Here is a 14,878-nt window from a genome sequence, read left to right as displayed (position 1 = left end):
GTCGCCTTTCTCTCCCTTGACCAGGAGAAGGCTTTTGATAGAGTGGACCATGAGTAACCTTTTGGGACTCCGCACTCGTTTGGGTTTGGGCCACGAAATGCAGCCCATTGTTTGATTGTTGCACACAGCTGCAGAGTGCCTTGTAAATATGAACTGGTCCTTGACAGAGCTCTAGTGCTTTGGAAGTGGTGGGGGCAGAGGGGGAGGGGACTACGCCAGTTGTACTCTGTTTGTGTGGAGCCATTCCTGTGCCTTCTCTGTAAGACATTGATGGGGTTGGTTCCAGGCGAACTGGACATGGAGGTCTTCCTTTCGGCTTACATCCTCCTCATGGTCACTGACCTTGTTGACTTGCAGAGGATATGAGACTGCCAGCAGATCATCTCAGCTGCAGCCTCTGCAAGAGTGAACTGTGAAATGCTGGGTTGATTTCCTGCTGGAGGGATTAAGACTCTTTGTGTGGAACACCACGCACCTCCTCTATTTGAGCTCCATTGAGGATGCCTGGCCAGTGACAAAAGTCTTTGTGCAGCTGGAATGCTCGTGGGTTGACTTTGTGCAATTTCGAACCAGGAAAGGGTGCTGGTTATGAATTAGTTTGTAGCCTCAATGATCTGGTACCAGCTGGTCACTTAGGTCTCAGCCAATACTTTGTCTCTATAGGACCCAGAGGAGGCTACTGGATATCTTCTGGGGTAATAGGAGGTATTCGGTCTCTGCTGCAGTCCTAGGTCTTCCAATTACGGAGTACGGTCAGTCACCGGTGTGCATGCGTACCCAGCTGGTGGCTCTCTGCCTTAGGCCCCTGCAGAGATACCTGCACACCGAGCACCCTCTGAGATGGCGTGCGCTGGCGACACACTTCCTTTGCTGGAGGCATTTTCTGCAGGAGGGCACACAGCTCCCACCAGTGAACATCAGCTGTGCTGCTCTGCAGTAGTTGTTGCGAGTTTGAAGTTTAGACACAGCCAGTCAGGGTGCTGGGTCTCATCCTGTCGTGGTGGGTGTCAGGGAGGCCCAGGAGCGTGGAGGGATTCTAGTTGTGCTAACTTCTACTCAGCTAGGATTGCTTGTATGACCTAAGGCCTGAGATTTCTCGTGAGAGAGGGTCCCACATAACATGAGCCGCCTTGTGGCGATGTCCGCTGTGCCATTTCACAACTCGCCGAGGCAGATCTTGTATGGGCTGCTCCTGCAACACCTTTCACTTCCTTGCCTTCGTCTGCTGACCAGACTTACCAGGAAGGCTGTTGGTCTGTTTTACCATCCAGTGGGAGGGGAGAACCCCAGAGGAAATCTCTTTATGCAGGGGCCCTTCCCATGTACACTGGGGACCTGGGGAGCAGGGCTTTGCATAGGCAGTACTGTGCAACAGGTTTTTAAGCAGGTTTACTGACACTCCATCCACCTGTCCATTCTGTAGCTGGGAGGAGTCTGTGTACCATGCATATACGGAGTGAGAGAGGTTGCAGCCGCTGTTTGAATATCCCAAAGGAGCTGCTCCTCAGATTTTGGTTATACTTCAACCCCACAGTCCTGATATACGGCCAGCCGGTATGGAAGGGGGCGGTTCGTTCAAAGGAGCTGCTGGTGGGCTTGCTCTTGGGCCTAGCCGAGATAGGGCCGACCTGACCACCTGCCACTCCTCTGGGGTTACTGTCCTAATGTGTTAAAATGAGTCCCTGTCCCTTTAGTCAGTAGACAGTGAAGGAAGTGGGATTGACGAGATTGCCCTGAGGGCCAACACAGGCACAATGGGCTGAATAGCCTCTCAGGTTTTAAAGAAATGTGAGTTTGGTGGTGTACAGTCGTGCTTACCTTATACAAGGAGTTTGGCAGTTGGTTGTTCATTGTGAAGGAGCCCAGTTCCAGCAGATGCTCTGCAGTGTCATCCGATTTATTCACCTGTCGGCAGCAAGAAGCAACGTTCAATCACTGACTGTGCTACCTGGGCTGACACAAGCCTGGAGATTCCAGCTTCGGAGGACATTAGTTATTGGGAAAGATCAGATAGGCTTGACTTCCCTGTTGTGTTGGAAGCTGAGGGATGACCAGATAAAAGTACAGTGCATTCTGGTCAACTGGGACACATTGGGACCACGACATTTTGGCCCAATTAAGCAGTTGCCCTAATTAGCCAAAGTTTCATGGAAACAGTTAAAAAGGTATTATAAGGACAAACTACCAGTTAAATGAGTAACAAATTATGTATTTAAATTAAATTCAGAACAAATTAGAACAACACTACTACAGTACTGTGAAACCTTGTGTGGCAGGGTGGAGATACATCTCCACCAAAGGAGATACAAGGCGCTCCTTCCCTCTGCTAGCCTGCAGGTACCCTAGGGCAAGGTGTAGCACCTGATTTAGCCCCCACCCACCCCCGATCAGGGACACATGAAGCCATGGGAGCAGGTAGTGGATGGTCATATGAGCAGCTAGTGCATATCACGAGTCCTGGTTACGTAATCACTGACGTCAGGCAGGCAATCTCTGGGGTAAAGACAGTGCCCAGAAAAATGCAATAGCAAGCCACTTCTGTGGGAAATTTGCCAAAACAATCATGGTCATGAAAGATCTTGATCACCCATGTCATACAACACACAAATGATGATGATGATGATTATAAAACTGCTTTTGATGGAGGTATTCATCTGGTGTACGCTGTCGTGTTCTTGTGATTGACTGTAAATGAACAAAATCAGCGCAGACACCTAGTGTAAATAATGGACTACCTTCATACAATACTATCGACAATTGCATCCTCTAAATCTTCATTTTCATTGTAACATTCAAGATAATTGTTGATAACTCCAAATTCTTTGTAGTTCCTAACTCACTGAAGTAGCGAAATTGTTTCCTGTTCACTCCCAGCCGTTTCTGGCATCTCAAGCCTGAATGCTTGAAACCGCAGTGAGTAAAACTGTTCTGAATTGTCTTACTGCTCATTTGCTGCCAACTATCAGTGACAAAAATCACTGCTTTTTGAGTACAAATACATGTGACTGATGCTAAAGACTGTTTGCTCTAAGTATGGTGCCATGTCTAATGGCCATACAAATGGATGTGGCTAAGGTTAGTTAGAAACTGTTCAGCAACCGTCTCCTGTCCTAATTAAGTGGCATAGTGTCCCAAATAAATGGAGAACTCCCGCTATTTTTGTTATTTAAGACTTGTACCAAATAAGCAGCTGCCCTGATTAATCGATAGCCCAATAAACTGGAATCCACTGGAAATAAAATTACAAGAGGCAGAAGGAAGGGGAGAATCTTTTTCTTGTGGTGTCAACATTGGAGAGTATTAGTACAAGTGAAAATGTGCTGTAAAATCTGTTTTACAGCAGCAATACAGTGCAACAAAATATACCATAATTTTAAGAAATATAAAAAAATTAATAGGTAGCACAAAAGGAGAGCAAAAATAGTGAGGTGGTGTTAATAGGTTCATTATACTTTCAGAAATCTGAAGAGTGGGAAGAATAAGTTGATAAGTTGGTTTATCATTGTCTCATGCAATGAGGTACAGTGAAAAGCTTGTCTTGTGCACCGTTTCTTACAGACCAATTCATTAAACAGGAGTCTGAAGACACACACTCAGTGTTTCAGGAACAGCTTCTTCCCCTCCACCATGAGATTTCTGAACAGACAATGAAACCATCAGTACTACCTCACTATTTTGTTCTTTTCGGGTGTTATTTTTAATATATATTCTTATTGTAACTTATGGTAATATTTTAATGTATTGCACCGTACTGCTGCTGCAAAACAACAAATTTCATGATACATGTCTGATATTAAACCTGATTCTGATTCTGGGTGGATTGGAAGGCTAATTTGCATTTATATTATTGCAAGGAATTGGTTGAATAAGGCAGATGAATTTAGAGTTTTGATCATCACATGGGAATATGGGTGAAAGATGGACAGGAACAGTAACACAACATTCTAGGAGACAGAAACTGCAGACATAACAATGCATTGTGACATTGCAGTATTGATCAAGGAAACCATCATTGCTCTACGAAGGGGGCTGTCCAACATATTGAAGTTGATGGAGAGGATGATTCTTATAGTGGGGTTGTGGATCTACGACAGGATGGCACAGGCTCAGAGAGATGTCCCTTTACAGAGATGAGGAGGAATTTCTTTAGGCAGAGGGTTGTGAATCTGTGGAATTCTGTGGAAGTCATTGAGCATATTTAGAGCAGAGGTTGATAGATTCTTGATTAGTCAGGGTGTCAAAGGTTATGGGGAGAATGTAGGAGAATGGGATTGAGAAGGAAAATACACAAGCCATGATAGAATGGTGCAGCAAACTTAATGGTCTAAATAGCCTAATTCCTATGTCCAGTGGTCTTATGTCTTATGATCTTGCGTCTTATGAACTTGGAAACAAAAAGGGGACAATCATTTCTTCGGCCCCCTAACAGTTAGTAGAAGGTACAGAAGATGATGCATAGGCACATTGCAGAAAGAGGTCACAGCAATAGAGTTAGAGGAGCTGGGATCACAATGTCCTCAGTATTAACTGGGTGACCAACAGTGAAAGGCATTGACACGGTGGAATTTATTAAATGCATTCAGGAGAGATTTTGAGTCAGGATGTAAACAAGTAATCCAGATGGTGCTGAGCTGTGGTCTCCATGAAGGCTCAGATTTAGTTAGATTTTAGGGTTGTTTTTTAGGTTCATAGGGATGGTTTTGGGGACAGAGAGGGGAGTTTGGGGTCAGGTTACAATTTGGGCACAGTGATGTGGGGAATTGGAGTCCAGACTGGTCCAAGTCCAGGTCCAAGCCTTCACTCCATGTTCCAAGTCCAGCAGCATGGACATGGTCAAATGTTAGGCAGCAGACCAGCAAGGACTTTCGGGGCTCTGTCATCGGCAAGACTGGAGTTTCGAGGCACAGTTTTCAGGTTCCTGTATTCGGTGAGCTCAGCGTTCTAAGGCCTGGAGTTTGGGTCCTCATCCAACATCTGAGAGTTCTGGGTCAATTCCGAAGATTGAGGCCCAAAGTTTGATTCCAAGTCCAGAAGTTGAAGCTTTTTGACCGGAGCCCTGAGCCTGCAAACCTCTGCAAATTCACTGGGGAAATCAGGGCCCAGTGTTGGCAAATCCATGAGTTTGAAGACAGCCATTCCTGGGGTTAAAGGACTGTGTATCTGCATGGGTAGGACGAACATCTCGCCCACCTGTTTTGCTCTTATTGTCTTGTTGTTTTCTGTGTTCTACTTTGTGTTCTGTGGTGTTCTGCTGAGCGTTGTGGACATGCTTTGGACACTTGCAGGCTGCCCTCAACACATCCTTAGGTGTGTTGGTTGTTAATGCAAATGATGTATTTCACTACGTTTCCATGTACGTGAGATAAATAAATCTGAATCTGTCCCACAGGAGAAGGGGCAGTACTGGACTAATTCAAAGGAAATGTAGATGGGTAACAGGTTAAAGCATAAGAGAAAGAGTATTTAGAAGAGAGTAACCATAATGTCAAGGTAGTCATGAAAGGGAATAAGGATGGTTTGGGAATTCAGGTTGCATATCATCACAGGACTAGGTGAGGTTGTAAATTAATACATTTTTATCTCTATTTCCTTCGGAAAGGTATAATGCAGTTGGAAAATTTCAGGGACCTTGATGTGAAATTCTAGAATGTGTTATCGTAAAAAAAATAAAGTAGGGATTCTACCGTACTGACTTCTACCTTGCCAAGGCACAGCGACAACTCATGGATACCTCCTCTTATTTACCCCTCGATCATGACCCCACGAAGGAGCACCAGGCCATTGTCTCCCACACCATCACCAACCATATCAGCTCAGGGGATCTCCCATCCACTGCTACCAACACCCCGCACTTCCCAGTTCTACCTCCTATCCAAGATCCACAAACCTGCCTGTCCAGGTAGACTCATTGTCTCAGCTTGCTCCTGCCCCACCGAACTCATTTCTGCATACCTCGACACTGTTTTATCCCCCCTTGTTCAATCCCTTCCCACCTATGGTCGTGACACTTCTCACGCTCTGAATTTTTTCAATGATTTTAAGTTCCCTGGCCCCCACCGCTTTATCTTCACCATGGATGTCCAGGCCCTATATACCTCCATTCCCCACCAGGAAGGCCTCAAAGCTCTCCACTTCCTTTTGGATTCCAGACCTAACCAGTTCCCCTCTACCACCGCTCTCCTCCGTCTAGCGGAATTAGTCCTTACTCTTAATAATTTCTCCTTTGGCTCCTCCCACTTCCTCCAAACTAAAGGTGTAGACATGGGCACCCGTATGGGTCCCAGCTATGCCTGCCTTTTTGTTGGCTTTGTGGAACAATCCATGTTCCAAGCCTATACTGGTATCCGTCCCCCACTTTACCTTCGCTACATCGACGACTGCATTGGCGCTGCTTACTGCACATATGCAGAGCTCGTTGACTTTATTAACTTTGCCTCCAACTTTCACCTTGCCCTCAAGTTTATCTGGTCCATTTCCGACACCTCCCTCCCCTTTCTTGATCTTTCTGTCTCTGTCTCTGGAGACAGCTTATCTACTGATGTCTACTATAAGCCTACGGACTCTCACAGCTACCTGGACTATTCCTCTTCCCACCCTTCTCGCAATTCCTCCGTCTCCGTCGCATCTGCTCTCAGGATGAGGCTTTTCATTCCAGGACGAAGGAGATGTCTTCCTTTTTTAAAGAAAGGGGCTTCCCTTCCTCCACCATCAACTCTGCTCTCAAACGCATCTCTCCCATTTTATGCACATCTGCTCTCACCCCATCCTCCTGCCACCCTACTAGGAATAGGGTTCCCCTTGTCCTCACCTACCACCCCACTGGCCTCTGGGTCCATCATATAATTCTCCGAAACTTCCGCCACCTCCAATGGGATCCCACCACCAAACACATCTTTCCCTCCCCCTACTTCTGCTTTATGCAGGGATCGCTCCCTACTCGACTCCCTTGTCCATTCATTCCCCCCATCCCTTCGCATCGATCTCCTGCCGGCACTTATCCTTGTAAGCGGAACAAGTGCTAAACATGCCCTTACACTTCCTCCCTCACCACCATTCAGGACCCCAGACGGTCCTTCCAGGTGAGGCGACACTTCACCTGCGAGTCGACTGGGGTGATGTACTGTGTCCGGTGCTCCCAGCGCGGCCTTCTATATATTGGCGAGACCCGACGCAGACTGGGAGACCGTTTCACTGAACACCTATGCTCTGTCCACCAGAGAAAGCAGGATCTCCCAGTGGCCGCACATTTTAATTCCACATCCCATTCCCATTCTGATATGTCTATCCACGGCCTCCTCTACTTTTAAGATGAAGCCACACTCAGGTTGGAAGACCACCACCTTATATTCCGTCTGGGTAGCCTCCAACCTGATGGCATGAACATTGACTTCTCTAACTTCCATTAAAGCCCCTTCTCCCCTTCTTACCCCATCCCTTATTTATTTATTATTTTTTCCCTTTTTTCCTCTTTTTTCTCCCTCTGTCCCTCTCCCTATAACTCCTTGCCTGTTCTCCATCTTCCTTTGGGCTCCCCTCCCCCTTTCTTTCTCCCTTAGCTTCCTGTCCCATGATCCTCTCCCTTCTCTAGCCTTGTATCCTTTTTGCCAATCAACTTTCCAGCTCTTAGCTCCATCCCTCCCCCTCCTGTCTTCTCCTATCATTTTGGATCTCCCCCTCCCCCGCTCAAATCTCTTACTATCTCTTCTTTCAGTTAGTCCTGATGAAGGGTCTCGGCCTGAAACGTCGATTGTACCTCTTCCAATAGGTGCTGCCTGGCCTGCTGCATTCCACCAGCATCTTGGGTGTGCTGCAGGGACTTTAGTTGTCTTCAATGTGGATAAATCCCGAGGGGCAGATAAAATTTATCCCAGGCTACTATAGTAGACAAGGAGGAGACTGCAAAGGCCTTGAAAGGAATTTTTAAATCTTTACTGGCCACAGATGAAGTGCCATACGAGTAGAGTTAGTCACTGTACAGAAAATTGTTCTGTATTAGGTGAGGGTTAATCAGATTTGTGTGGTGCAGAAGGGCCTTCTCTGCATTGTATCGCTAAATAAATAAACTAGAGGGTTTCAGTCTGTGGCCAGCATGGACACAGTGGTCCAAGTGGCTTGTTTCTGTGCTGAACCACCCCATGACATGATCACCAAGACAGCCCTGCACACATTCTCCTTCATCCGCAATGTACCTTGCTGTACAGGAACCGCTGCAGCTCCAGCTCGGCGATACCCAGCTGCCCATCCTCCTCCGTCAGACGCCAGCGTGCCTGGGCAAAGTAAACCTCGGTGCGCCGCACCACGCTCACGTCCTCCTGCTGCTTGCGGAGTTCTAGCTTGTTTGCCCGCTGGAGTTGGAAGTCCTTAAAACACCTGGAAGGCACGGGGGTCAGACACAGGGTCAAACAGAAAGCATGGTAGCATTGCGGTTAGTGCAATGCTTTACAGGGCCAGTAACCTAGGGTCAATTCCTGCCGCTGTTTGTAAGGAGTTTGTATGTTCTCCCCATGACCACATGGGCTTCCTATGGGTGCTCTGGTTTCCTCTCATATTCCAAAGACGTACACGTCAGGATTAGTAAGTTGTGGACATGCTATGTTGCCGCCGGAAGCTGGCGGCCCCCAGCACATCTTCAGAGTGTGCTGGTCGTTGACGGGAATGACGCATTCAACCATGTTTCAATATATTTGTGACCAATAAAGTTAACCTTGTTAAATTTTAACTACACAGAATCGTGTCAGGATAATGGGATATAACAGTGTGACAGACCACATAACCACATATTTGCTCTATGAAACCATAGACCAGCATACACACCTGCTCATTAATGCAAATATCTAATCAGGCATCCACGTGGCAGCAACTCAATACATAAAAGCAATGAAGATGTGTTCAAGGGTTCAGTTGTTGTTCAGACCAAACATCAGAATGGGAAAGAAATGTGATTTAAGTGACTTTGACCATGGATTGATTGTTGGTGTCAGACAGAGTGGCTTGAATATCTAAAAACTGCTGATCTCCTGGGATTTTCGCACACAACATTCTCTCGAGATCACAGAGAAAGGTGTGAAAGACAAAATACATCCCGTGAGTGACAGTTCTGTGGGCAAAAACGCCTTGTTAATGAGAGAGGTCAGAGGAGAATAGCCAGACTGGTTCAAGCTGACAGGAAGGTGACAGTAACTCAAATAACCATGTATCACAACACCAGTGAGCAGAAGAGCATCTCTGAATGCACATGTTGAACCTTGAAGTGGATGGGCTACAGCAGCAAAAGACCATGAACATACACTCAGTGGTCCTGTACCTAATAAAGCGGCCACTGAGTATATACCACGCACAGAATATAAAGCATGATATGTTCTTCCTGAGCAGAGGCAGAGACCCATTGGACATTGGTTTGGTCTGCATCAATGTGGAGTCTGAATTTTAGGTCCTGCTGCTCTGTACATCAATACTACCAGCTTCAAATCCCTTGGCCACAAGGCCCCATCGATCTAACTCAGAAACAGGACACCAGAAGTCGTTATGTCAAGGAATTTTGTATTCTTGCAGTAATTGATAAAATCCCATCTTCCCAGAATATCCTGGAACAATTCTACACAGCCATCACAGACAGCATCTTCACATCGCCCACGACTGTCTAGTTTGGTGCAGTATCCTCTCACTATGTACAAAAATTACAGCAAACTGTCTGGCTACCAGAAAAGGTCATTGGCTGCATGCAGTTTATAATCACTGCAGGACTTGTACGTGTCCAGGACAACGTGAGCAAGAAAAATCATTGTGGGCACTACCCACCCTGCAAAGTGCCTTTTCCAAAAGTTCCCTTCTGGAAAGCGCTATTAAAACAAAAACTTCATGCCATCTTAAAAGTTTCTTCCCCCAGATAGTTCCAGATCAGCTACTCTAGTTAGCCTCTCCCCCACCCCCCCATTTACAGCATTGCACTGTAAACACTTTCAAGGAATCTACAACTCATGTTCTCAGCATTTATTTGCATTTATTACTTGCATTTTTTTATGTTTGCACTTGTCTATTTTAGCACATTGGTTGTTTGCCAGTTTTTCTTTATGTGCTGCTTTTCATTGATTTGATTGTATTTCTTGGTTCTGTGAATGCCCACAAGAAAGAGGATCTTAGGATAGTGTATGGTGACATATACATACTTTCATAATAAACTCACCTTGAGCTTTGAACTGTTCTTATAATGTAAATACATGCTGGTATTTATGTATTGATGCACATTTTATTTCATATCAGTCCTTTAATCTCTAACTTTGTTTATATAATTGTTGAATGTTGCTTTTGTTACATGTCACACCCTGACCAAATCACCCCAGCAAATTCCTTATACATATAAATGTATACAGTGAATATGGTGATTTTGACAGCCCTCTCTTCCTTGCATGCTCACCTGATGAGGATGTTGAGTTCCTCGCTCTTGGCCTGTAGATCCGTCTTCTCTTGGTTCAGCCGCACCTGCAGCTCGTGGCTCTGGTTCAACAGGGTAGTGCTACGGCTGTCGTCCTGCAGAGACTGAAACACAAAAACCAGCCGTCAGCATCCAGCAAAACTCCCCCCTTCAGGCTCAATCTCCCAGTACGCACAATCCTGCTCTCTCCCCACTACCCCGCCCCCCCCACCCACACACAAAGTTCACAGCCACACCATATCTGGTGCCTCCCAGCAATAGGCTGAGAGTTCAAACCGGGAGATTCAGGGGCAGAACTCCAGAGCACTGCACTGGGGGGAGGGGGAAAGGGGGGGTCCTTGTCTCTGGAAGTCTTCATAATTCTCAACCCTTACATTACAATGGCCTAACCCAGGCCACACCATGTGTTCAAAGTGAATGCCCAACATTAGTCTTGCAGGATTCCAGTGCAGTACCTGTTACCATTCCCTCTGATCACTGCCCCTGCCCTGATAGTGCCAGTCCCACATGGATGTAAGGGAAGTGGGAGGTTACCTTGACAATCAGGTAGATCTCTTTCTCCCACTGCCGGATCCGGGTCACGTGCATCCTGACCGCATCCTGCAGGTGGAGGATGCTGTTCCGCTGCTCTTCTGGATTGCTGGAAATCTCCAGCTGGAAACGCACTCGCTGCTTCCTCTCACTGTGCTCCTGGAACCAGAGAAATGGATGTAGCAAGCAACATCCCCACACCGGTGCACACAAAGCAGGAGGGAGGTGAGGGCATCTGTGGTTGTTCCCTTCGGCAGGACATTGTGAGGAGTGGTTTAGTGACTGGGCAATAAGTATTATTTTGTCTCTTTCACTATTTTATCAATCATTTTTCTTTCTGCATTTTATTCTTGATATAACTAATAAAGTAATTTATTATAATCTTCAACACGTGCACAGTGTGTCCTTTGTTTGTGGATACCTCTTGCTGCTGAATCAGAAAAAAACAAAAAACAAAGTCTAAGATATTTTCGTTACAGAGCTTACTTTGCGTTTGGGTTCAACGAGCAACAGCAGATTGTTAACGATATCCAAGATCATGGCGTACTGCACTGGGTTGGTGGATATCTCCAGGTCATGGTGGATCAGGGTGAATGTGTCCACAGCACCTACATGTGTAGTCAGAGCAAAAATCAGCGCAGGAAATACGGCAACTCAGCAGACACCCTCTGAGTCTCTCCCAGCCAGTCACTCCCCACCCAAATACTACTCACATCAAGGCTGTCATTCACCGACCTGCTAACTTAGCAGTAGAACATAACCAACTACCATAGTCTCCTTTTTGATTGTAAACACAAGAGGAGCATGTGTGATAGGATCAGTAGATGTCTTAAATTTTTTGGTCACTAATTATCCTTAAACAAAAATTGTGTTTAAGGATAAATAATATCCTCAGAGAAAACTTTGTTTCAAAGCTACCTCGTCTATCTGAAAGCATCAATGGTTTCTTGGGCTTCATGCTGAGTGGACAATGCAGTGTTACCTCAGTATGCAGTGGGGTAGATTCATCTGGCTGAATTGTGATTAACTCTGCCATTGACAGTCCCAAGCCCAGCTGTGAAAGCAGAAGGGTTGAGCATGGAGTGAGCAACCTCATCCTGTAAAGTCCCAGAGCCAACACAAGCTCCAAAGACCTCATTCATGGGAGAGGAAGGATCATTGCCTAGAAGACATATGAAATTGTGTGGTGAAAGCAGAAGCCACAGGGTTGATCAACCTTCAGCCCAGGACAGGGGAGCAGATGTCAGTGGTCCATGTCCCGGTAGGGGTAATGAACTAAAGAAGAAAACTTTGACATTGTGATAGAAAGTGAACAGGAATGGGAGGGAGTTAACATCTGAGCCAGGGCTGATGTCTTGTGGTGGGTTGCTTAAGGTTTGCAAGATGCAGTCTCGCTCCAGATTGCCAATCCATGCCTCTGGTATCAAATCCCACACCCATGGCCTGAGTTTAACATTGACTCTCAAACCCACCATTCTGCTTCTTCAGCAAGTCCTCCTTCTGGTCTTCATGCAGCTCAGGGGGTTTGATCTGGGTCACCAACTCAGGCTCAATATCGTGGCTGTAACTGACATAGAACATCCGGCAGTTACAGCGCGAGATGATCCTCTGCACTTGCTGGGTCTGATAGCCTTGGGCAGGGAGGTTCCAGTCTGAAGGAAGAGAAACCAGGCACAGAGTTAATCAGCCAAAACTGCTGTCAGTTCCACTCCCAGTAAACTGCCAAATCCTTAGGTATCCATCTCTGATTGGGAAGGCAACTCTCTCCAAGGAGGCTTGGCAGAGTGAAGCTCCCTTTCCCATCACACACTCTCAGGATCAGAGTGAAGCTCCCCCCACACCGTCTAATCACACACTCCCAGGGTCAGACACAGAGTGAAACTCCCTCTACATTGTAATGGTAGTTAATAGGGCATTCCTATTCCTCTCAGTTAGCCACTCCTACATGGGAGTAGGTCCCATACTGTTCAAGCAGAGTGATCAATAAAGTTCAGTTAAATATCCTGCATGCTGGCATCGTGGTGTGCTCTGCACTCTCCCTCAATATCAAACGTAACTCCGTGTCAGAAGTGGTTGATCATCAATAAGTTGGTGCTACAGGCCAGGTGAGAGTCCCAACAAGAAAGAATTTATAGTAAGACTGTTCTTGTTCACATATATCTATGAAAAATATTCAGAGACCTATCAACCTAAACTGCCTTTGCTAGTACGCTAAATTGTATGCACCATGAGGAACTCAGTCCTGGCCAGGGTTGCTAGGCAATGCTTTCAATCTACACTCAAAAGTGGATATATTTGTCTTTCTTTTCAAATCTTTTTATTGTTATATTATACAGGAAAAAAACATGAGTACATTGAAGTAACAACACTTACAATGTCTCAAAAAAGACATTATCTTAAAGATTGAAAAAAAAATTTTGTGGTAACAAAAAAAACCTACTAAGCAGAAAAGTGAGGAAAAAAAAGAGAACCCATTAGGTGTACAACCCCGGAGTCATGCGTCATACAAAAAGCTTCTAAAAGTAAACAGCAAACCGCCAGCAAGGAAAGAAAATATACTAAAAAATTTACAATTAGATCGTGAAAAAATTAAATCAATTAACTCAAATGATAATAACGAGCAAATGAGCCCCATCTTTTCTCAAAATCAAATAAAGGTTCAAAGGTTCGACTTCTAATTTTCTCCAATCTAAGACATAGCATCACTTGAGAGAACCATTGTGACAAAGTGGGAGTTGATGTATCCTTCCACTTCAACAAATGGCCCTCCTAGCTATCAATGTAACAAATGCAATAACATGTTGGTCAGACACAGAAATACCATGAATATTTTGAGGAACTATTCCAAAAAGCACAGTTAATTTATTAGGTTGTAAATTAATTTTAAGTGCTTTAGAAATTGTTGAAAAAACCGACTTCCAGAACTGACTTCAAGAAATATTCTCTTTCATACTCACACTTTCTGCCAATACCTTCAAGTTAGACATTTTTTACAAAAATATTTAAGTAATTTTCCTTACATATTGGAGGCTGACCTGTTAGATACTATTATGAGTATGAATCCTTTGATTAAGGGTTCTATTGGAAGAATTTATAATTTATTATTACAATGGGATAAGCATCCTTTATCTAAGATTAAACAGGATTGGGAAAAGGAACTTAATTCGACTTTTATGACGGAGGATTGGACGTGGATTTTGAAATTGGTTAACTCTTCTTCAATTTGTGCTAGCCATTCATTGATTCAATTTAAAATTGTACATCGTTATCATTTGACAAAGGAGAGATTTTCTAAAATCTTTTCTAATGTTGATTGTCATTGTGATAGATGTAAAACTGAGATAGCTACACTGACACGTATGTTTTGGTCTTGTTCTATATTGGAAAAGTGGATATATTTGTAATGATCTGTGGGCCACTAGCGCAGAGACACAGTCATAGCAGAAAAGTCAGTCAAACTCTCAGGGAGAGAAAAGACTACTTTTGTAGTCCAAATAAATAAAATAATAAACAAACAAACAGGAAAATGGAGCAAATACCTGCAGTACCTACCTCTACTTACCTAATAAAAGCCCTCCCCAAGGCACTCAAAAACAGTTCTTCAGGAGGTCAAAGAAAACCATGATTCAGATGGAGAGAGAGCCTTCCTTGGCACTCTAGATTCAAATAAACAAGACTGGTGTACTACCATTCAGTTGCAAAATGAGGCAGTGACATTCAACATGACACTGGGGCAGATGTCACAGCCATCCCCAATGTCTGTTCACAAAACTGGCGAAGAGAACAGGCATTACGCTAAACCCAACAAAGAAACTGCCCATGGCGCCAGGGAAACATAAGCTCAATATGAAAGGAATGTTTACTACTTCCATCCATAAAAATGAGAAACAGTTAGAAGAGGATGTCTACGTTGTC

At 44.9% G+C, this 14,878-nt stretch overlaps 1 protein-coding gene across 3 annotated transcripts in view; it reads right to left on the bottom strand.

Annotated features, from left to right (window-relative positions):
* The window catches only part of LOC140187822 (bridge-like lipid transfer protein family member 2), a 109,563-nt gene that overhangs the window by 22,024 nt on the left and 72,661 nt on the right, over positions 1 to 14,878 (bottom strand). For all 3 annotated transcript variants that reach the window (XM_072243609.1, XM_072243610.1, XM_072243611.1), the window contains 6 exons: positions 12,436 to 12,615; positions 11,450 to 11,571; positions 10,967 to 11,122; positions 10,415 to 10,536; positions 8,190 to 8,370; positions 1,819 to 1,905 (listed from right to left, as the gene is read on the bottom strand). In XM_072243609.1, the coding sequence (XP_072099710.1) occupies positions 1,819 to 1,905; positions 8,190 to 8,370; positions 10,415 to 10,536; positions 10,967 to 11,122; positions 11,450 to 11,571; positions 12,436 to 12,615 (848 nt within the window). The remainder of the gene's footprint in view (positions 1 to 1,818; positions 1,906 to 8,189; positions 8,371 to 10,414; positions 10,537 to 10,966; positions 11,123 to 11,449; positions 11,572 to 12,435; positions 12,616 to 14,878) is intronic.

The sequence above is a fragment of the Mobula birostris genome, chromosome 25, assembly GCF_030028105.1.
Source record: "Mobula birostris isolate sMobBir1 chromosome 25, sMobBir1.hap1, whole genome shotgun sequence".
In the NCBI taxonomy this organism is placed as follows: Eukaryota; Metazoa; Chordata; class Chondrichthyes; order Myliobatiformes; family Myliobatidae; genus Mobula; species Mobula birostris.
Note: the sequence above shows the minus strand (reverse complement) of the source record. Positions and strands in the feature narration are given on the sequence as shown.